The following is a 24,022-nucleotide window of genomic DNA, read 5'->3' as shown; positions in this document are numbered from 1 at the left end:
AAAAAAATATATAATAATACCAGATCAGTTTTTCCAGATGATACCGGAGAGACGGATCGGGTATTTCAATGCATTTGTCAGACGGATCCGGATCCGTCTGACAAATGCCATCCGTTTGTGTCCGGATTGCCGGATCCAGCAGGCAGTTTCGGCGACGGAACTGCCTTCCGGAATCCTCTGCCACAAGTGTGAAAGTACCCTAAGGCCTCATGCACACGACCGTTTTTTTTTTAAGGTCCGCAAAAACGGGGTCCGTAGGTCCGTGATCCGTGACCGTTTTTTCGTCCGTGGGTCTTCCTTGATTTTTGGAGGATCCACGGGCATGAAAAAAATGTCATTTTGGATCCGTCCTGAATTACAATGCAAGTCAATGGGGACGGATCCGTTTGACGTTGACACAATATGGTGCAATTGCAAACGGATCCGTCCCCCATTGACTTTCAATGTAAAGTCAGGAGTCCCTATTATACCATCGGATCTGAGTTTTCTCCAATCCGATGGTATATTTTAACTTGAAGCGTCCCCATCACCATGGGAACGCCTCTATGTTAGAATATACCATCGGATTTGAGTTAGATCGTGAAAACTCATATCCGACAGTATATTCTAACACAGAGGCGTTCCCATAGTGATGGGGATGCTTCAAGTTAGAATATACTAAGAACTTTGTACATGACTGCCCCCTGCTGCCTGGCAGCACCCGATCTCTTACAGACGGTTGTGATCCGCACAATTAACCCCTCAGGTGCCGCACCTGAGGGGTTAATTGTGCGTATCATAGCCCCCTGTAAGAGATCATGTGCTGCCAGGCAGGAGGGGGCACCCCCCCTCCCTCCCCAGTTTTAAATTCATTGGTGGCCAGTGGGCCCCCCTCCCTCCCCTGTAGTACTGTAGATTCATTGGTGGCCAGTGGGCCCCCCCCTCCCTCCCCTGTAGTACTGTAGATTCATTGGTGGCCAGTGGGCCCCCTCCCTCCCCCTCATAATTAAAATCTCCCCCCCCCCTATCATTAGTGGCAGTGGAGAGTTCCGATCGGAGTCCCAGTTTAATTGCTGGGGCTCCGATCGGTAACCATGGCAACCAGGACGCTACGGCAGTCCTGGTTGCCATGGTTACTTAGCAATTTTTAGAAGCATTATACTTACCTGCGAGGCTGCGATGTCTGTGTCCGGCCGGGCGCTCCTCCTACTGGTAAGTGAAAGGTCTGTGCGGCGCATTGCTTATAGCACAGACCTGTCACTTACCAGTAGGAGGAGCACCCGGCCGGACACAGACATCGCAGCCTCGCAGGTAAGTATAATGCTTCTAAAAATTGCTAAGTAACCATGGCAACCAGGACTGCAGTAGCGTCCTGCTTGCCATGGTTACCGATCGAAGCCCCAGCGATTAAACTGGGACTCCGATCTGAACTCTCCGCTGCCACCAATGATAGGGGGGGAGATTTTAATTAGGAGGGGGAGGGAGGGGGGCCCACTGGCCACCAATAAATCTACAGTAATACAGGGGAGGGAGGGGGGCCCACTGGCCACCAATGAATTTAAAACTGGGGAGGGAGGGGGGTGTGCCCCCTCCTGCCTGGCAGCACATGATCTCTTACAGGGCGCTATGATACGCACAATTAATTGTGCGGATCACAGCCCCCTGTAAGAGATCGGGTGCTGCCAGGCAGCAGGGGGCAGTCATGTACACAGTTCAAAGTATATTCTAACTAGAAGAGTCCCCATCACTATGGGAACGCCTCTGTGTTAGAATATACTGTCGGATCTGAGTTTTCACGAAGTGAAAACTCAGCTCTGAAAAAGCTTTTATGCAGACGGATCTGCGGATCCGTCTGTGTGAAAGTAGCCTACGGCCACGGACGCCAATCTTGTGTCCATCCGTGTTTTTTCACGGACCCATTGACTTGAATGGGTCCGTGAACCGTTGTCCGTCAAAAAAATAGGACAGGTCGTATTTTTTTGACGGACAGGAAACACGGATCACGGATGCGGATGCAAAACGGTGCATTTTCCGATTTTTCCACGGACCCATTGAAAGTCAATGGGTCCGCGAAAAAAAAAACGGAAAACGGCACAACGGCCACGGATGCACACAACGGTCGTGTGCATGAGGCCTAAGACAGATAATAATACCACATAAAATAGTTATCAAGCCACATTACCCATATGTCTACTTTATGTTGCCATCATTTTGTAAATCCCATTTTATATTTTTAGGATGTTAGGAGGCTTAGAATTTTAGAAAATTTCCTAAACCATTTTTCTAAGTACCAATTCAGTTATAATTTTGAGGGGCTTACGTAATGGAAACCACCCATAAATAACCTAATTTTAGAAACTACACCCCTAAAATTATTCAAAACTGACGTTACAAACTTTGCTAACTCTTGAGGTGTTCAACAAGAATTTAAGGAAAGGGAGGTAAAATTTCTAAATTACATTTTTTTGCAGATTTTTTTATGTTAATCAATTTTTTCTTGCAACACAAGGTTTACTAGCAAAATTAATCTCAATAAGGCCCCTTTCACACAAGTGAGTTTTCCGCGCTGGTGCAATGTGTGACGTGTACACATAGCACCTGCACAGAATCCTGACCCATTTTTTTCACGCATCAGTTCTGCGTTGCGTGAAAAAACGCAGCATTTTCTATATTCTGCGTTTTTCGCGCAGCCCTGGCCCCATAGAAGTGAATGGGGCTTCAGGGAAAAACGCATTGCATCCGGAAGCAAGTGCAGATGCAATGCATTTTCCACTGATCATTGCTAGGAGATGTTGTTTGTAAGGCTACTTTCACACTGGCGTTTTGGTTTCCGTTTGTGAGATCCGTTCAGGGATCTCACAAGCGGTCCAAAACGGATCAGTTTTGCCTTTAATGCATTCTGAATGGAAAAGGATCCGCTCAGAATGCATCAGTTTGGCTCAGTTTGGTTCCGTTCCGCCTCCATTCAGCTTTTGAGGTGGACACCAAAACGGTGCTTGCAGCGTTTTGGTGTCCATCTGACGAAACTGAGCCAAGTGGATTCATTCTGATACACAATGTAAGTCAATGGGGACGGATCCGTTTTCACTGACACAATATGGCACAATAGAAACGGATCCGTCCTCCATTGACTTTCAATGGTGTTCAAGACGGATCCGTTTTGGCTATGTTAAAGATAATACAAACGGATCCGTTCTGAACGGATGCAAGCGGTTGTATTTTCTGAACGGATGCGTTTGTGCAGATCCGTGACGGATCCGCACCAAACGCGAGTGTGAAAGTAGCCTAAACCTTCGGTTTTTTATCACGTGTGTGAAAAACGCATTGCACCCGCGTGGAAAAAACTGAACAACTGAACGCGCAATCCCAGACAAAACTGACTGAACTTGCTTGCAAAGTGGTGCGAGTTTTCCTGAACGCACCCTGAACGCATCAGGACCTAATCCGTCACGCTCATGTGAAAGAGGCCTTCGGCTACATGCACACGACCGTTGTGTGTTTTGTAGTCCGCAAATTGCGGATCCGCAAAACACGGATGACGTCCGTGTGCGTTCCGTAATTTGCGGAACGGCACGGACAGCCATTGATATAACTGCCTAATCTTGTCCGTAAAACGGACAAGAATAGGACAGGTTATATTTTTTTTGTGGAGCCACGGAACGGAGCAACGGATGCGGACAGCACACAAAGTGCTGTCCGCATCTTTTGAGGCCCCATTGAAGTGAATGGGTCCCCATCCGAGCCGCAAAAAAAGGCTCGGATGCGGACCAAAACAACGGCCGTGTGCATGAGGCCTTATTCTGATTCTGCAGTTTACAGAAATACCCCATATGTGGTGGTAAACTGCTGTAGGGGCACATAGCAGTGGTCAGAGGGAAAGGTGCTATATGGTTTTTGGAGGGCAGGTATTGATAGAATGGTTTTTGGGCGCTATTTTGTACTGACCCTGAGGTAACCCTACAGTGGATACCCTCTAAAAAGGGACCCCATTTTGGAAACTACACCCCTCAAGGAATTTATTAAGTGGTGTACTGAGTACTTTGACCGCATAGGTGTTGTACGGAATTTAGAATACCTTGGCTGTGACAATGAAAAGTTTAATTTCTTCCAATAAAATGCTGCTTTAGCCCCAAAATTTTCATTTTCACAAGAGGTAACAGAAGAAAAAGCACCCCATAATTTGTTACCCATTTTCTTCTAAATATAGAAACACCTCATATGTGGTGGTAAACTGCTGTAGGGACACATGGAAGGACTCTGATGGGAAGGAGCGCTATATGGCCTTTGCAGCGCAGATTTTGATGGATTGGTTTACGAACGCCATTAGTTTTTATTTTTGGGGCGATTGTCTTATGTGCGGGCTCATTTTTTTGTAGGATGAGGTGAAGTTTTTATTGGTGCCATTTTGGGGTACGTATGACTTTTTGATCACTCAATATTACGCATTTTGTGCGGTGCATTTTGTGAGGTGACAAAAAATGACTATACTGGCACTGTTTTTATTTTTACAGTGTTCACCTGAAAGGGTAGATCATGTGATATTTTTATAGAGCTGATTTTTACGGACACTCAAATAATTAATATGTCTGTTTTTTTATTTTTGTTAAGTTTTACACAGTAAAAGCATTTTTTTAAAAAGAATAAAATCTTGTTTTTGTGTTGCAATTTTCTAAAAGCCATTTATTTTTATTTTTTTTGTGCAATTGTCTTAGGTGTTGCTCAGTATGTAGGGAAGATGCATTAACGTGATGGTGTAAGTGACACTCGTGTGACACAATATGCCACAGCGATGGCTATTTGCAACACAATGTGTTATGTGATGTCTACTAACAGAATATTACACCATTTTTATACCACCTTGGAGCTGGTATACTTTTAGTCAGCCAGATGTGACTCAACATGGCTTAGATTAGGAAAAGATAAAGAGCCCAAAAAGTTTCTGAAAAAAATGACCCCCAAGAAAGCAGTGTAGCATGGAGCACTTCATAACACTATTAGGTGCAGCACATTAATATATGCCGCGCAAGGGATGTGCGCCAGAATAATTGCTGCAATGGGTGACTGATTCTAGGCACAAGCACTATCATATACAGTCCTCCTGATCAAAAGTTTAAGACCACTTGAAAAATGGCAAAAAATCATATTTTACATTGTTGGATCTTAACAAGGTTCCAAGTAGAGCTTCAACATGCAACAAGAAGAAATGAGAGTGACAAAACATTTTTTGAGCATTCAATTAATTGAAAATAACGATTAAACTGAAACAGGCTGTTTTTCAGCTGATCCAAATTTTAGGACCACATGCCTTTAACCCCTTAAGGACTCGGCCCTATTTCACCTTCTGGACTTGGCCATTTTTTGCAAATCTGACCAGTGTCACTTTAAGTGCTGATAACTTTAAAACGCTTTGACTTATCCAGGCCATTCTGAGACAGTTTTTTCGTCACATATTGTACTTCATGACACTGGTAAAATGAAGTTAAAAAAAATCATTTTTATTTATAAAAAAATACCAAATTTACCAAAAATGTGTAAAAAATAGCAAATTTCCAAGTTTCAATTTCTCTACTTCTATAATACATAGAAATACTTCCAAAAATAGTTATTACTTTACATTCCCCATATGTCTACTTCATGTTTGGATCATTTTGGGAATCATATTTTATTTTTTGGGGATGTTACAAGGCTTAGAAGTTTAGAAGCAAATCTTGAAATTTTTCAGAAATTTTCAAAAACCCAATTTTTAGGGACCAGTTCAGGTCTGAAGTCACTTTGCAAAGCTTACATAATAGAAACCACCCAAAAATGACCCCATTCTATAAACTACACCCCTCAATGTATTCAAAACTGATTTTACAAACTTTGTTTACCCTTTAGGTGTTCCACAAGAATTAATAGAAAATAGAGATACAATTTCAAAATTTCCCTTTTTTGGCAGATTTTCCATTTTAATAATTTTTTTCCAGTTACCAAGCAAGGGTTAACAGCCAAACCAAACTCAATATTTATGGCCCTGATTCTGTAGTTTACAGAAACACCCCATATGTAGTCGTAAACTACTGTACGGGCATACGGCAGGGCGCAGAAGGAAAGGAATGACACGGTTTTTGGAAGGCAGATTTTGCTGGACCTGTTTTTTGACACCATGTCCCATTTGAAGCCCCCCTGATGCACCCCTAGAGTAGAAACTCCATAAAAGCGACCCCATCTAAGAAACTACACCCCTCAAGGTATTCAAAACTGATTTTACAAAAATCGTTAACCCTTTAGGTGTTCCACAAGAATTAATGGAAAATAGAGATACAATTTCAAAATTTCACTTTTTTGGCAGATTTTTCATATTAATATTTTTTTTACTTTTACAAAGCAAGGGTTAACAGCCAAACAAAACTCCATATTTATGGCCCTGATTCTGTAGTTTACAGAAACACCCCATATGTGGTCGTAAACTACTGTACGGGCACACAGCAGGGCGCAGAAGGAGAGGAATGCCATACGGTTTTTGGAAGTCAGATTTTGCTGGACTGTTTTTTTTGACACCATGTCCCATTTGAAGCCCCCCTGATGCAACCCTAGAGTAGAAACTCCAAAAAAGTGGCCCAATTTTAGAAACTACGGGATAGGGTGGCAGTATTGTTGGTACTAGTTTAGGGTACATATGATTTTTGGTTGCTCTATATTACACTTTTTGTGAGGCAAGATAACAAGAAATAGCTGTTTTGGCACCGTTTTTATTTTTTGTTATTTACAACATTCATCTCACAGGTTAGATCATGTGATATTTTGATAGACCAGGTTGTCACGGATGCGGCGATACCTAATATGTATACTTTTTTTTATTTATGTAAGTTTTACACAATGATTTCATTTTTGAAGCAAAAAAAATCATGTTTTAGTGTTTCCATAGTCTGAGAGACATAATTTTTTCAGTTTTGGGGCGATTACCTTAGGTAGGGTCTGATTTTTGCGGGATGAGATGACGGTTTTATTGGAACTATTTTGGGGTGCGTGCGACTTTTTGATCGCTTGCTATAACACTTTTTGTGATGTAAGGTGACAAAAAATGGTTTATTTAGCACAGTTTTTATTTTAAATTTTTTACGGTGTTCATCTGAGGGGTTAGGTCATGTGATATTTTTATAGAGCCGGTCGATACGGACGCGTCGATACCTAATATGTATACTTTTTTTTATTTATGTAAGTTTTACACAATAACAGCTTTTTTAAAACAAAAAAAATGATGTTTTAGTGTCTCCATATTCTGAGCCATAGATTTTAAATTTTTTGGGCAATTGACTCAGGTAGGGGCTCATTTTTTGCTCGATGAGGTGACGGTTAGATTGGTACTATTTTGGTGGGCAAACGCCTTTTTGATCGCTTGCTGTTGTACTTTTTGTGATGTAAGGTGACAATTTTTTATTTATTTAGCACAGTTTTTTTTTTTTACGGTGTTCATCTAATGGGTTAGGTCATATGATATGTTTATAGAGCTAGTCGATACGGACGCGGCGATACCTAATATGTATACTTTTTTCCCCTATTTTTTACCAATTATTTTAACTTTATTTGGGGAAAATGACGTTTTTGTTTATTTTTACTTGAAACTTTAAATTTTTTTGGGGGGAAACTTAATTTTTTAAACTTTTTTTTCACTTTCTTTTTTTGTCCTACTTTGGGACTTGAACTTTTGGGGGTCTAATCCTTTACAATGCATTCCAATACTTCTGTATTGGAATGCATTGGCTGTATGAGTAATACTGTGTGTATTACTCATACAGCTTCCGGCCTGTGAGATCCAGGGGGCTGGATCTCACAGGCTCGTCACCAGAAGGCAGAGCAGATGCCTCAGGAAGGCATCGCGCTGCCTTCCATGCCATCGGGTCCCCCCCACAGCCCCATGGGGACCCAATGGCACCACCGCCGCACCGGGCGGCGGTGATCGGAACAACACATGACGTACCGGTACGTCATGGGTCCTTAAGGACTCGGGAACCATGCCGTACCGATACGTCATGGGTCCCTAAGGGGTTAAAAGGCCAAATCTGTGCAAGGATGTGGATTCATTGTCATTTTCTGTCAGGTAGTCACACGTTGTGATGGCAAAGGCAAAAACACTCTCCCTTTTTGAACGTGGTCGGGTTGTTGAACTGCATAAGCAGGGTCTCTCACAGCGCGCCATCGCTGCTGAGGTGGGACGCAGTAAGACAGTCATTTGGAATTTCTTAAATGATCCTGAGGGTTATGGAACAAAAAAGTAAAGTGGAAGACCCCAAAAAATTTCATCAGCACTGAGCCGGACGATCCAATTGGCTGTCCGTCAAGACACTGGACGATCCTCGACCCCCATTAGATGGCATCTGAGACTGAAGGGCTTCAAAAACAAAAAATGTCTTCAAAGACCTCGTCTCCTTGACCGCCACAGAACTGCTTGTTTGGACTTTGCTAGAGAGCACCAAACATGGGACATTCAAAGGTGGAAGAAAGTTTTATTCTCTGATAAGAAATTTTTTTACCTTGATGGTCCTGATGGTTTCCAACGTTACTGGCATGACAAGCAGATCCCACCTGAGATGTTTTCTACGCGCCACAGTGGAGGGGGCGCCATAATGGTCTGGGGTGCTTTTTCCTTCAGTGGAACAATGGAGCTTCAGGAAGTGCAGGGGGGGCAAACAGCCGCTGGCTATGTCCAGATGTTGTAGAGCGCATTCCTCATGACTGAGGGCCCTCGTCTGTGTGGTAACGACTGGGTTTTTCAACAGGACAACGCTACAGTACACAATGCCCGCAGGACAAGAGACTTCTTCCAGGAGAATAACATCACTCTTTTAGCCCATCCTTCGTGTTCCCCTGATCTAAATCCAATTGAGAACCTTTGGAGATGGATAGCAAGGGAAGTTTACAAAAATGGACAACAGTTCCAGACAGTAGATGGCCTTCGTGCGTCCGTCTTCACCACTTGGAAACGCATGCCGAAACAAATTTTTGAAGTGATAAATAACGGCGGAGCTACTCATTACTGAGTTCATGTTTGGAAGTTGGATTTCTGTTTTGGGGGGGGTTTAGTTTTTTTTTGGAGGTGTGGTCCTAAACTTTTGTTCAGCTGAAAAACAGCCTGTTTCAGTTTATTCGTTGTTTTCATAAAATTGAATGCTCAAAAAATGTTTTGTCTCACTCCCATTTCTTCTTGTTGCATGTTGAAGCTCTACTTGGAACCTTGTTAAGATCCAGCCATGCTAAATATGATTTTTTGCCATTTTTCAAGTGGTCTTAAACTTTCGATCAGGACTGTATCTGCCCCCTGCATGTGAAACCACCCTACCGCAGCCATACACCTAAAGGGGTTGTCCAGTATTTCATTTAGCAATTCTCTCCCACTCTGTAGTGCCTGTGAAGAGAACTATTCTTTCTTTCGGCCATTCTGTTCCAGCTCTATGGCTCCCCTGCTGTCTTCATGTAAGCCGTGTACCGGGGTGGGTTCCCCAGGATACAGCGAAGTCACGAACGAGGAAAGCAACTCCCACATCAGCTTTTGCCAAAACAGAATTTTACTAACACGTGGTAATAAACACAACCACAAATACTGAGAATTTAAAATAAATTTGCATACACCCAGCCCGAAGGCTGAGACCCCTGTGTTGCACAGCACGGCCCCCTCTGATGGATGCCGGAGGAAATTTTGAGGTAATTTACCTACTCGCGGGCACAACTAAAACTGCCTCGCCGTACCTATTATTACCCTGAAGCAAACACGAACAATTGTTTGGGTGCTTAGTACGGGCTAGTCTGCGGTGCAACACAACAGTTTACAATCTCACTGTGCTCTATAGTATTCCCCCTCCCATAACTTGTCCGGTAGCACGTGCCTGAGTATTACTCCTGAGCAAAACGCTGAACTGGATTGAGTTAGTGAGGGTGTTTATCAGCTCTCAAATGTACAATGTCCCTTTTAGTAATGGAGTCCTTGTAGTAACAGTAGCAACACTTTAGGCCTGACACAAACCAGAGACCCTAACTAGCTAACTACAAGCCTGGTCTCAGTCTCTAGGCGTCAACACTGCAGTGAAGTGTGTGCACGATCTTACCGACCCGGGTCTGCTTTTTATCCACTGATAACCCTGAACCGAACAACCAGTCTCTCCAGCAAACATGAGGTCCTGCAGGGTATGCAGCTTTGTTCCTCAGCTCTTATCAGCCTTCCTGGAAACAATCCTCCTTTCCCTGGACAGGATCTGGGTCTTTGACAACGATCGACTTCACTTAGCTGTGATCACTGAGGGGTCCTCTCACTCCTGAATCCATCAGTTTCTCTGCTCACACACAGCTCCTCAGTCTCAGCTAGCTTCTAAGATGGCTGTTGCTTCTTCTAGACAGTTTTCAAACCCCACCTCCTTTGAATATTCAAATATCTGTAGTCTATTAGCTGTGTTTAAGAAGCAGCGGCATCTTGTGGCCAAACAGCAGGATATCAGTCCTGAACATTTTACTTAATCCACACACAAACAGTGTTCAAACAATGAGAGCTGTTTCTCAATCTCACATTCACATAGACTGGGTCAAGTGTTGCACTGCAGCTAATGACTGGCCTCAGGGTTGACATGAGCCCTAGCAGCACATCACTGCTGAGACCAGCCACTGGCTGCTGTGGCGTCTAGGACCCCGTCCATGCAGAGGCTGACAGACAGGGATCAGAAGTCTAGTGAAGACAGCCTAGGAGCCATGGAGCCTGAACACAGAGATGGGGAAAACGTAAAACATAAAATCACAGAAAACCCCTTTAAGGTGGCTATACACTTTAGAGCATAGTTGGTTGGTTGTGGTGGGACCAGTTGACTATCTTATGTTTATGGGGGTGTCCTGTCTTCTTTTTATGTCAAAGGGAAAGATGGATTGGGCATGTTGCAATTCAGTATGCCTCACCCTTGGTTCTCACAGGAAATAAACCGCCATAGGTGTCTTGCAGTAGCTTAATTCCCACTCCCTATTAAGAACACCTGATAAGTGTACATGTGTAATGGGGAGCAGGGTCAGGAGGAATAGCTGTCGGACAGCTACTGAAGGTGTATGGTCGTCTTAAGGGAGCCTTCACACAAGGCAGATTTTGTGGCAGAAAATTCAGCAACTGAAAATCAGTTCTATTCATCTGAATTGGGCAGAAAGCACATGGGTTTCTGCAAGCTCCATTAAGGTAAATGGAACAAATTTTCAGTCGCAGAATTTTCTGCCACAAAATCTGCCATGTGTAAAGGTGCCCTGAGGGCTCATGCACACGACCGTGTGCTGGCCGGGCCCGTGCTGTGGACCACAAATTGCGGTCCGCAATGCACGGGCACTGGCTGTGGGGCAGTCGCATGTGGATCGCAGACCCATTCACTTGAATGGGGTCCACGATCCGCATCTGACGGACCGCACCGCAAAAAAGTAGTGCATGCACTACTGTTTTGCGGTGCGTAGGCACGGACAGAAGACCCACGGAAGCACATCTTAGTGCTTCCGTGGGCTTCTGATCCGTGCCTCCGTTCTGCACCGCATCTCCCGGATTGCGGAACCATTCAAGTGAATGGGTCTGCATCCGTTGTGTGGGGTGCACACGGTGTGGGGTGCCCGTGTATGTGGGCCGCAATACGGCCACGGCCGGGCAATGCCATGTGCATGAGCCCTCAAGCTGTTCCTTCCATTCCATGCTAAGATGGCATGAGTGCTAAGATGACAGACTGTCAGACATCCTTGGAAACAATAGGATTAGACGTGTAAATCATGTGTAACGCCAAAAATCTTCCCCTCATGTCCAGCTCACAGGTCCAAGAAGAAAAGTTACCTGGAGTGTTTGGTGACATCTTCTAAGGTTCTTTAAGGTATTTTCTTTCGCCCGAAATGAATGCCGATTGACGATAAAACAAACCGATCGGCACTTGATTAAAGTGTAACTGCTGTTTAATTTATTTTTTTGCTAATGTGTAGAGAAAGTGAGAGGGAAAATTTTTGTTATATACTTTATTTTGGGAAAACGTTTATTTGTTGTAGAAAACTGGGGCTGAAGCCTTGGGGTACACGACGACATGTGTCGCGCGACATTTTGTCGCACCAATGTCGCGCAACAATTTTTATAACGATAGGCTATGGTGTCGCACTGCAACATGCGACATGCTGCGACTGCGACACGAAATTAGCAAAATATCCATCCAAAATGGAGTTTTCTGCGACTGTCGCAGTCGCATGTCGCAGTGCGACACCATAGACTATCATTATAAAAATTGTCGTGCGACATTGGTGCGACATCAATGTCACACGACACATGTTGCAGTGTAGTTGTGCCCTATGTGTCGCGTGACACATGTCGTCATGTAGCCTTAGCCTAAAAGTCCCTTAGCTGCTCTCTCTCCAATGAGGGACATCCGTCTGCTATCAGCATAGGAGAGACGGGCTGTGCTGGGAGCTGCGGGCCTCTGCCTGTCCTGCTCCCTCACAGCCTGGTGGGCACGGGAGCCTTATGTGTTTAAAGTAAATATACATTCCCTCTTTTTTATAAATTATGATGAAAAGCAGCTCACTGACAGAGCTGGCCATGCTGGTCAGTAAGCATATACATAGTGTACAAGTTCATATTTTATTAAAAGAGGGAATGTATATTTACTTTAAACACATAAGGCTCCCGTGCCCACCAGGCTGTGAGGGAGCAGGACAGGCAGAGGCCCGCAGCTCCCAGCACAGCCCGTCTCTCCTATGCTAATGGAAGAGGGATGTCCCTTAGCAGCGCTGAGGTGGGGACTGGGAACTTATAGTGGCCCTGAAAAAAACTGATGGAAGACAGGGCCAGCAATACTATATTGTGGCACATTATACCACTACAACAGAGCCAAATACCACAGTCATGACAAAATACTGCCAGCAGCACAAAATACATCTCCAAAAACTTTCACTGGCTGGTCGTGAGGAGGGCTCAGGCGGCCACATGGGAAATTTCTCTGTAAGGTCTATGGCCAATCCGCCCCTGGCAACGCTTATTTGAGAGAGTGCCGCTAAGGGACATTTCAGCCCACGTTTTCTACCATAAATATACAATTTCCCTAAATAAAGTATATTACAAAAATGTTCCCTGTCACTGTCCCTATAAATCAGCAAAAAAAATTAAAATTAAAGGGGTTGTCCGGGTTCAGAGCTGAACCCGGACATTCCTCCATTTTCACCCAGGCAGCCCCCCTGACTTGAGCATCGGAGCAGTTCATGCTCTGATGCACTCCTTCGCCCTGCGCTAAATTGCACCTACCGGGCTCTCCATGGGGCTGCCAGGAAGCCCGGTGACGTAAAACGGCTAGGGCAGCGCTAAAGCCCGCCCATCAGAGCCGGTGACATCACCGAACACACTGCCGGACTGAAGCTTCCGCCCGGCAGTGTGTTATGATAAACAAAAGAGCCCGTGCCCTGCGCGATTTAGCGCAGGGCAAGGGAGCGCATTGGAGCATGAGATGCTCCGATGCTAGCCTCAGGGGGGCTGCCTGGGTGAAAATAAGGGTATGTCCGGGTTCAGCTCTGAAACTGGACAACCCTTTTAAATGGCAGTTACACTTTAACCCCTTAAGGACCCATGACGTACATGTACGTCATTTCTTTTCGGGACTTAAAGACCCGTGACGTACATGTACTTTATGGGGATCGGGCGGGTGCAGGAGCTGCGCCCACCCGATCTGCGGCAGGGGTTCGGCAGTCACTGATAGCCGGACCCCTGCTGCATGCGCAGGCATCGGTGAAATCACCAATGCCGGCGCATAAACCCTTCATGTGCCGTGCTGCTGTGACGGGGACCCGATGGCATGGAAAGCAGCCAGATGCCTTCCTTAGGCATCGGGGCTGCCTTCCGGTGGAGAGCCTGTGAGATCCAGCCCCCCTAGATCTCACAGGCAGGAAGCTGGATGAGGCATTGTAAAGGGGATCAGACCCCCAAAAGTGGGACAAAAAATAAAGAGAAAAAAATTATTGAAAAAATAAAGTTTTCCCCCCCCAAAAATAAAAGGTTTCAAGTAAAAAAAAAACTAAAAACGTCATTTTGCCCAAATAAAGTAAAATAAATGTTGTAAAAAATAAGGAAAAAAGAAAAGTAGACATATTAGGTATCGTTTTTTTTGTTTTAAAAATGCTGTTACTGTGTAAAACTTAAGTAAATAAAAAAAGTATACATATTAGGAATCCCTGCGTCCGTAAGGACCTGCTCTATAAAAATATCACATGACCTAACCCTTTAGGTGAACACCGTAATTTTTTTTTTATAAAAACGGTGTAAAGCCATTTTTTGTCACCTTACATCACAAAAAGTGTAATAGCAAGCGATCAAAAAGTCATACGCACCCCAAAATAGTGCCAATAAAACCGTCATCTCATCTCGCAAAAATGGTACCCTGCCTAAGATAATCGCATAAAAACTGGATATGGAGACCCTAAAACATGATTTTTTTCTTGTTTCAAAAATGATATTATTGTGTAAAACTTAAATAAATAAAAATAAGTATACATATTAGGTATTGCCACGTCCGTAACGAATGGCTCTATAAAAATACTACATGACCTAACCCCTCAGGTGAACACCGTAAAAAAATTTTAAATAAAAACTGTGTAAAAAAAAGCCATTTTTTGTCACCTTACATCACAAAAAGTGTAATAGCAAGCGATCAAAAAGTCATACGCACCCTAAAATAGTGCCAATGAAACCGTCATTTCATCCTGCAAAAATCATACCCTACATAAGATAATCGCCCAAAAACTGAAAAAACTATGGCTCTCTATGGAGACACTAAAACATGATTTATTTTTGTTTCAAAAATGAAATCATTGTGTTAAACTTACATAAATAAAAAAAGTAGACATATTAGGTATTGCCGCATCCGTAACGACCGGCTCTATAAAAATATCACATAACCTAACTCCTTCAGGTGAATACCTTAAAAAAAATTAAAAAATGTGTAAAAAAAGCTATTTTTGGTCACCTTACATCACAAAAAGTGTAAAAAATTATGGCTCTCAGAATATGGAGACACTAAAACATGATTTTTTTGCTTCAAAAATGATATTATTGTGTAAAACTTAAATAAAAAAAGTATACATATTAGGTATTGCCATGTCCGTAATGACCGGCTCTATAAAAATACCACATGACCTAACCCCTCAGATGAACACCGTAATTTTTTTAAAATAAAAACTGTGCAAAAAAAAAGCAATTTTTTGTCACCTTACATCACAAAAAGTGTAATAGCAAGTGATCAAAAAGTCATACGCACCCCAAAATAGTGCCAATCAAACCATCATCTCATCCAGCAAAAATCATACCCTACCTAAGATAATCGCCCAAAAACTGAAAAAAATATGGCTCTCAGACTATGGAGACACTAAAACATGATTTATTTTTTTTAAATGAAATAATTCTGTAAAACTTTAATAAATAAAAGAAGAGTAGACATATTAGGTATTGGCCCGTCCATAATAACCTGTTCTATAAAAATATCACATGACCTAACTCCTTCAGGTGAATACCGTAAAAAAATTAAAACGGTGTAAAAAAAAGCCATTATTTGTCACCTTACATCACAAAAAGTGTAATAGCAAGCGATAAAAAAGTCATACGCACCCCAAAATAGTGCCAATCAAATCATCATCTCATCCCGCAAAAATCATACCCTACCTAAGATAATCGTACAAAAATTGAAAAAACTATGGCTCTCAGAATATGGAGACACTAAAACATGATTTTTTTTTGCTTCAAAAATGATATTATTGTGTAAAACTTAAATAAATAAATAAAAGTATACATATTAGGTATTGCCACGTCCGTAAGGACTGGTTCTATAAAAATACCACATGACCTAACCCCTCAGATGAACACCGTAAAAAAGATTAAATAAAAACTGTGTAAAAAAAAAAGGATTTTTTTTGTCACCTTACATCACAAAAAGTGTAATAGCAAGCGATCAAAAAGTCATACGCACCCTAAAATAGTGCCAATCAAACCGTCATCTCATCCCACAAAAATCATACGCTACCTAAGATAATCGCCCAAAAACAAAAAAATCTATGGTTCTTAGACTATGGAGACACTAAAACATGATTTTTTTGTTTCAAAAATGAAATCCTTTTGTAAAACTTACATAGATAAAAAAAAGTAGACATATTAGGTATCTCCGCATCCGTAATAACCTGCTATATAAAAATATTACAATACCTAACACCTCAGGTGAATACCGTAAAAAGATTAAAATAAAAACGGTGTAAAAAAAGCAATTTTTTGTCACCTTACATCACAAAAAGTGTAATAGCAAGCGATCAAAAAGTTATATGCACCCTATAATAGTACCAATCAAACCGTCATCTCATCCCCCAAAAAAATGAGCCCCTACACAAGACAGTCACCCAAAAAAATGGCTTTCAGAATGTGGAGACACTAAAAAAATATATTTTTTTCAAAAATGCTTTGTTATGTAAAACTGAAACAAACAACCAAAAGAAGTAGTCATATTTGGTATTGTCGCGTCCGTGACAACCTGCTCTATAAAAATACCACATGATCTAACCTGTCAGATGAATGTTGTAAATAACAAAAAATAAAAACGGTGCCAAAACAGCTATTTCTTGTTACCTTGCCTCACATAAAGTGTAATGTAGAGCAACCAAAAATCATATGTACCCTAAAATAGTAGCAACATAACTGCCACCTTATCCCGTAGTTTCCAAAATGGGGTAATTTTTTTGGAGTTTCTACTCTAGGGGTGCATCAGGGGGTCGTCAAATGGGACATGGCAGCTTAAAATTATCCCAGTGAAATCTGCTTTTCAAAAAAACATATGGCGTTCCTTTCCTTCTGCGCAATGCTGTGTGCCCATACAGCAGTTTACAACCACATATGGGGTGTTTCTGTAAACTACAGAATCAGGGCCATAAATATTGAGTTTTGATTGGCTGTTAATCCTTGCTTTGTAACTGGAAAAAATGGATTCAAATGGAAAATCTGCCAAAAAGTGAAATTTTGAAATTTTTCCATTAATTCTTGTGGAACACCTAAAGGGTTAGCAAAGTTTGTAAAATCAGTTTTGAATACCTTGAGGGGTGTAGTTTGTAAAATGTGGTCATTTTTGGGTGGTTTCTATTATGTAAGCCTCACAAAGTGACTTCAGACCTGAACTGGTCCTGAAAAAGCCTTGTAACATCCCCAAAAAATAAAATGGCATTCACAAAATGATCCAAACATGAATTGACATATGGGGAATGTAAAGTAATAACTATTTTTTGAGGTATTACTATCTATTATAAAAGTAGAGAAATTGAAATTTGGAAATTTGATAATTTTCCCAAATTTTTTGTTAAATTGGAATTTATTTATTTATTTTTTACTCAATTTTACCACTGTCATGAAGTACAATAAGTGATGAGAAAACAATCTCAGAATGGCCTGGATAAGTAAAAGCGTTTTAAAGTTATTACCATATAAAGTGACACATGTCAGATTTGCAAAAAATGGCCTGGTCCTTAAGGTGAAAAATGGCAGGGTCCTGAAGGATCTTTTAGACAGGCCAAATTCAGTCAGCATATTGCTGACCAGCGAGCACTTTTTCTGCTCTGATCGCCCGACAGACGAGCATTTGCTCTTTTGTCAGCTGAACGCTGCGGCTTACAAGAGCCAATGACCGCCCACAAGTGTTCAGTCCATTGGCTGATCTTCGGCCCTTCTTTTAAAAAGTGGCAAAAAAAGTGGGCAGGGCTTAGAGGGAAACTGGCGTAAATAATAGCTCAGACCTATGTCAGTTCATGTTTGAAAATCGGGCACACGGCCGCCTGAATATGCCGCACATTTGCAGGCCTGTGCCTCTTATTAATTTGGTGCATTCTGCGCCCACGGACACTAAAGTAACCCCAGTCTTAGTATATCTCCCTGGGGGTTATTTTACGCCAGTGTTTGGCGTCAAAAAAAGTTGCAAGACCCCCTTGTGTGACGTTTTTAAATGCGTGCGACAATATTTTGTCACAGAGGTGTTTTTACGCCATTCTTGCCATTTGGGAGTGGCGGGAGCGTGATGGGGGCCGGGACATCTGCCCTGACAAATATACTAACAGGTGTAAATGTTGGCAAAAAAAAAAACCCCAGTCTTACACCAGGCGTCTTTGTAAATGACCCCCACGGGGGTCACCTGTGTGAAAAGCTGGCGATGAACATAGTGATAAGGGGCTCCCAATGCTGGCTCCAGGGAAACCAATGATAGGACGTGTTGGATTTAAGTATGCCCTATCCCATGTTGATTCTGGAGAAAACCCTTTAATGACCGCCATATTAGTTGTCACCTGCCATTCAGGTCTAGGAGAGCTGTATTACTGTGGTCATCCCTTCCCTAGACATAGACTGTTAACCCCTTGATAACAGAGAAGGATTTCAGCAGGTATAGTGGGGCCCCAGTGGCAGGTGCAGGGCTGTAAGTGACTGGCTCTGAGGAGCACTGCAGTCTGCCACATGAGGAGGCCGGGGGCGTGCCCAGGGGTGGGGGCAGCCAGGACTGCGCTGTCCTTCTCCCTATATCAGGCTGACGATGGCCGGGGAGAGGCAGATAGCCGGTCCTGGGAGATGGCATAGAGGTGGCTGCGGACTGTGCTGTGCTGAGGACTGGCCCTGTGGTGCCCGTGCTGACTGTGACAGGTGCCCCTGGACAGGGCAAGATTTGGTGACCTCACTGACACTGGCATTATATTCTTTGCAGGACATTACCTGGTTAGCCAAGCCATGGGACTGGAATGAGGGACCCTGCCATGAGGAAGCCAGGGGCTGCACACCTGCCCTAACCTCACTTACCTGGCACTGCCAGGCTCCCATGGTGAGGTCACTGCCTGATGTGGGCACTTTACAGTCACCTTCACCTGGCACATGACAGACTAGTTTTCTGGAGGTCCCCGGTCCCGGAGAGCTGTGCCCTATCTGAGATGCCCGCCATGCAGTGGTAGAAGAGGACATGCCATCAGCCCGGGTTTTGGTCCTGGTTGCCTGCTTCTGGCTCCTCCTGGTCCCGGTGAGGTGCTGTGGTCCTGGCCGGGGTCCAGTGGGCCGGCGCCCGTACCGGCGGAAGCTCGTGCCCCTCCGCTACAAACAGTTCGTGCCCAACGTGCCGGAGAAGATGCTAGGCGCCAGCGGCAAAACGGAGGGCAAAATCCGGCGCGATTCGGAGCGGTTCCGGGAGCTGGTTCTGAACTACAACCCGGACATCATCTTCAAGGATGAGGAGAACACCAGTGCGGACCGAGTCATGACTGAGGTGTGTACCCAGCCCTGCCCTCACCTGCTAGTGTGCCCACCTCTGCCCTGCTCTCTTCTGTAGCTTACTGATTGTTGCCACTCTGTATATTGTTCTGTGGGATTATTACACTATTATTAGTGGTAATACAATGCGTGGCTCTATGGACCTAAACTGAACCTTCAAGGACAGGGAGCTACCATTGGTATAATACACCAATTAAAAACTACAACTCCCAGCATGCTCCATTCTATGGAGTTCTGAGAGCAGAGTGTACATCTTGGAAATGGTAGTTTGGAGGTGGGTTAGGGGTAGGTGATAATATTGTGTGGCAGCAGATATGTAGAGGTGAAGGACCTGCATGGCTTTGATGTTCCGTCTACATGTCTATACTTCACTCATTGGCCCAGATTTACTAATGCGTGAACGTGAGGCACCAAAAATGTGTCTAAAAAGTGGCGCAAATTGGCGATCTAAGCTTTCTACACTTTCTTCCAATGTGCCAGGCTTTGAGGGAAATGGTATGAGGCTTAAAGGGGTTGTCTCATCATGGACAATGGGGGCATATCGCTAGGATATGCCCCCCATTGTCTTATAGGTGCGGGTCCCATCTCTGGGACCCGCACCTACAAGGAGAACGGAGCCGGGGAGAGTTGTGGTTTCCCGGGGTCCTTCCACCACCAGGCGCAGCTCCCCGCATCTCCCATTGAAGTGAATGGGAAGCGCACCGCGCATGCGCGGCCACCGCTCCTATTTATTTCTATGGGGCCGACGGAAATAACCGAGCCAGCGCTCTGCTATTTTCGGCGGCTCCGTAGAAATGAATGTAGGGCGGCTGCGCATGCACCGTGCACCTTCCTCAAATTTCTCCGCTCCGTTCTCCTTGTAGGTACGGGTCCCAGTGGTGGGACTGGCACCTATAAGACAAAGGGGGCATATCCTAGTGATATGCCCCCATTGTCTGTGATGAGACAACCCCTTTAAGATTGGCCATTTTCCACCACAATTCTGGTCTCAAAGTAAGCCAACCAACAGTAGGTACAGAGTCAGAGAAAAGCCTCTGTCCCTGCACCACATTTACCATCCAGCCTGAGCCCCTGTGATAAACCTGGTGCCGGTAGACACCTTGTCTAAGGCTTCTTTCATATGTGCGGCACCAATTCCGGCAGAGAACAGCCTGCTCGAGTCCTCTGGAGCCAGCACTGCCGGATACAACCAGAGTGGCCTCCGGCCCCATTAGTTGTAATTGGGTCCGGCGGAGATCCGGTTGTAATCCAGCAAAAATGTCAAAAATCGGCCAGACAAAAGGCACGCTGCAGTTTGTGTCCCGCCGATTCCCGGCAGTCTCTGGCGGAACAGGCAGCCGGATCACCCTGCCGCAGATGTGAAAGTAGTCAGAGGGGACACCATTTTTAGGATCAGTTAATCTGGACAAATATTTTGACAATCGGAAGCCAAAAGAGTTGGTGGCCACCACCATTCCTCCTGTAAGGACTCCCATGGAAATAGATATTTGGACAACTGTCTTTTTCAGCCCTTTAAGCTCGTCAGTCTCATTTTCGGATGAAGGCCATAGAAGGAGTCTCGTAGCCCTCCTTGAAAACAAATAGGTGCCGCAAGCTCATTCTCTATAACAGCCTAGTTGTACCTTAGCAGGTAATCTCATAGAAATACCCAAACACTGGTAAAAAATGGTAGGATTTAGGACTAGTCGATGTGTGTCCCTTACCCCAGCGTAGGGAGATGAAGACTGGCGTAGGGAACACCCGCCTCGATAAATCTCCACCATTATAGGGCTCTAGATTACAAACTACTTCTTTGTTTTGTGGAAATACGGATTTACCATTCTCCAGGTGGACATTGGGTGTGACCCCGTCCCCTGATGATTTCTTATATTACAGATATTGGAATGTGACACAAAGCCTGTCGAGCAGTCACTGATTATAAAATGTCATCTAACATCATTTTCTGGTTCTCAGAAATGGGCCACCGTTCTGTCCCAGTATATACCGTCACACACGAGGTCTCCGCATATGTGATAACAGCGATATTTTATACTGGTTTTTAGGGAGACATAACTAAGATGCAAAGGCTCAGCTTTATACATCATTTCAGTTTATGTCTAGATACAATCTACATTCAAAGTAACTTTGTGCATCCAATCCTTTATTTATCATGTACTGAGTGACAGCCGGTCTGGTGGTCCAGGGTCCCAGTCACAATTCTGCTACTGAAACCAGCCAAGAGCTTGTCAACAGACTCTGTGCTGCACTACTGCCATGCTATGCCCTGTGCTGCACTACTATGCCCTGTGCTGCACTACTGCCATGCTATGCTCTGTGCTGCACTACTGCAATGCTATGCTATGTGCTGCACTACTGCCATGCTATGCTCTGTGCTGCACTACTGCAATGCTATGCTATGTGCTGCACTACTGCCATGCTATGCTCTGTGCTGCACTACTGCAATGCTATGCTATGTGCTGCACTACTGCCATGCTATGCTCTGTGCTGCACTACTGCAATGCTATGCTATGTGCTGCACTACTGCCATGCTATGCTCTGTGCTGCACTACTGCAATGCTATGCTCTGTGCTGCACTACTATGCTCTGTGCTGCACTACTGCCATGCTATGCTCTGTGCTGCACTACTATGCTCTGTGCTGCACTACTATGCTCTGTGCTGCACTACTGCAATGCTATGCTCTGTGCTGCACTACTATGCTCTGTGCTGCACTACTATGCTCTGTGCTGCACTACTGCCATGCTATGCTCTGTGCTGCACTACTATGCTCTGTGCTGCACTACTATGCTCTGTGCTGCACTACTATGCTCTGTGCTGCACTACTGTGCTCTGTGCTGCACTACTATGCTCTGTGCTGCACTACTGCAATGCTATGCTCTGTGCTGCACTACTGCCATGCTATGCTCTGTGCTGCACTACTATGCTCTGTGCTGCACTACCGGAATGCTATGCTCTGTGCTGCACTACTGGAATGCTATGCTCTGTGCTGCACTACTATGATCTGTGCTGCACTACCACAATCCTATGCTCTGTGCTGCACAACTATGCTCTGTGCTGCACTACTGTGCTCTGTGCTGCACTACCGGAATGCTATGCTCTGTGCTGCACTACTGGAATGCTATGCTCTGTGCTGCACTACTGGAATGCTATGCTCTGTGCTGCACTACTGGAATGCTATGCTCTGTGCTGCACTACTGCAATGCTATGCTATGTGCTGCACTACTGCCATGCTATGCTCTGTGCTGCACTACTGCAATGCTATGCTATGTGCTGCACTACTGCCATGCTATGCTCTGTGCTGCACTACTGCAATGCTATGCTCTGTGCTGCACTACTATGCTCTGTGCTGCACTACTGCCATGCTATGCTCTGTGCTGCACTACTATGCTCTGTGCTGCACTACTATGCTCTGTGCTGCACTACTGCAATGCTATGCTCTGTGCTGCACTACTATGCTCTGTGCTGCACTACTATGCTCTGTGCTGCACTACTGCCATGCTATGCTCTGTGCTGCACTACTATGCTCTGTGCTGCACTACTATGCTCTGTGCTGCACTACTATGCTCTGTGCTGCACTACTGTGCTCTGTGCTGCACTACTATGCTCTGTGCTGCACTACTGCAATGCTATGCTCTGTGCTGCACTACTGCCATGCTATGCTCTGTGCTGCACTACTATGCTCTGTGCTGCACTACCGGAATGCTATGCTCTGTGCTGCACTACTGGAATGCTATGCTCTGTGCTGCACTACTATGATCTGTGCTGCACTACCACAATCCTATGCTCTGTGCTGCACAACTATGCTCTGTGCTGCACTACTGTGCTCTGTGCTGCACTACCGGAATGCTATGCTCTGTGCTGCACTACTGGAATGCTATGCTCTGTGCTGCACTACTGGAATGCTATGCTCTGTGCTGCACTACTGTAATGCTATGCTGTGTGCTGCACTGCTTTAATACTATGCTGAATGCTGCACTGCTGTAATACTATGCTCTGTGCTGCACTACTGTAATGCTATGCTCCGTTCTGCTATACTCTGCACTCCTGTAATGCTATGATCTGTGCTGCACTGCTGTAATGCTATGCTGAGTGCTGCACTACTGTAATGCTATGCTGAGTGCTGCACTACTGTAATGCTATGCTTTGTGCTGCACTACTGTAATGCTATGCTTTGTGCTGCACTACTGTAAGGCTATGCTCTGTGCTGCACTACTGTAAGGCTATGCTCTGTGCTGCACTACTGTAATGCTATGCTCTGTGCTGCACTACTGTAATGATATGCTATGTGCTGCACTACTGTAATGATATGCTATGTTCTGCACTACTGTAATGCTATGCTCTGTGCTGCACTACTGTAATGCTATGCTCTGTGCTGCACTACTGTAATGATATGCTATGTTCTGCACTACTGTAAGGCTATGCTCTGTGCTGCACTACTGTAATGCTATGCTCTGTGCTGCACTACTGTAATGATATGCTATGTTCTGCACTACTGTAATGCTATGCTCTGTGCTGCACTACTGTAATGATATGCTATGTTCTGCACTACTGTAATGCTATGCTCTGTGCTGCACTACTGTAATGATATGCTATGTTCTGCACTACTGTAATGCTATGCTCTGTGCTGCACTACTGTAATGATATGCTATGTTCTGCACTACTGTAATGCTATGCTCTGTGCTGCACTACTGTAATGCTATGCTCTGTGCTGCACTACTGTAATACTCTGTGCTGCACTGCGGATCGGATGCAGACCCATTCCCCTA

The 24,022-nt window shown here is 44.3% G+C and overlaps 1 protein-coding gene across 1 annotated transcript in view; it reads left to right on the top strand.

Annotated features, from left to right (window-relative positions):
• The first annotated feature begins 18,591 nt into the window (after positions 1 to 18,591).
• The window catches only part of DHH (desert hedgehog signaling molecule), a 71,301-nt gene continuing 65,870 nt past the window's right edge, over positions 18,592 to 24,022 (top strand). Inside the window, exon 1 of the mRNA XM_040425534.1 lies at positions 18,592 to 19,253. Within this exon, the coding sequence (XP_040281468.1) occupies positions 18,954 to 19,253 (300 nt within the window). The 5' untranslated portion in view covers positions 18,592 to 18,953. The remainder of the gene's footprint in view (positions 19,254 to 24,022) is intronic.

The sequence above is a fragment of the Bufo bufo genome, chromosome 3 (assembly GCF_905171765.1).
Source record: "Bufo bufo chromosome 3, aBufBuf1.1, whole genome shotgun sequence".
Lineage (NCBI taxonomy): Eukaryota > Metazoa > Chordata > Amphibia > Anura > Bufonidae > Bufo > Bufo bufo.
Note: the sequence above shows the minus strand (reverse complement) of the source record. Positions and strands in the feature narration are given on the sequence as shown.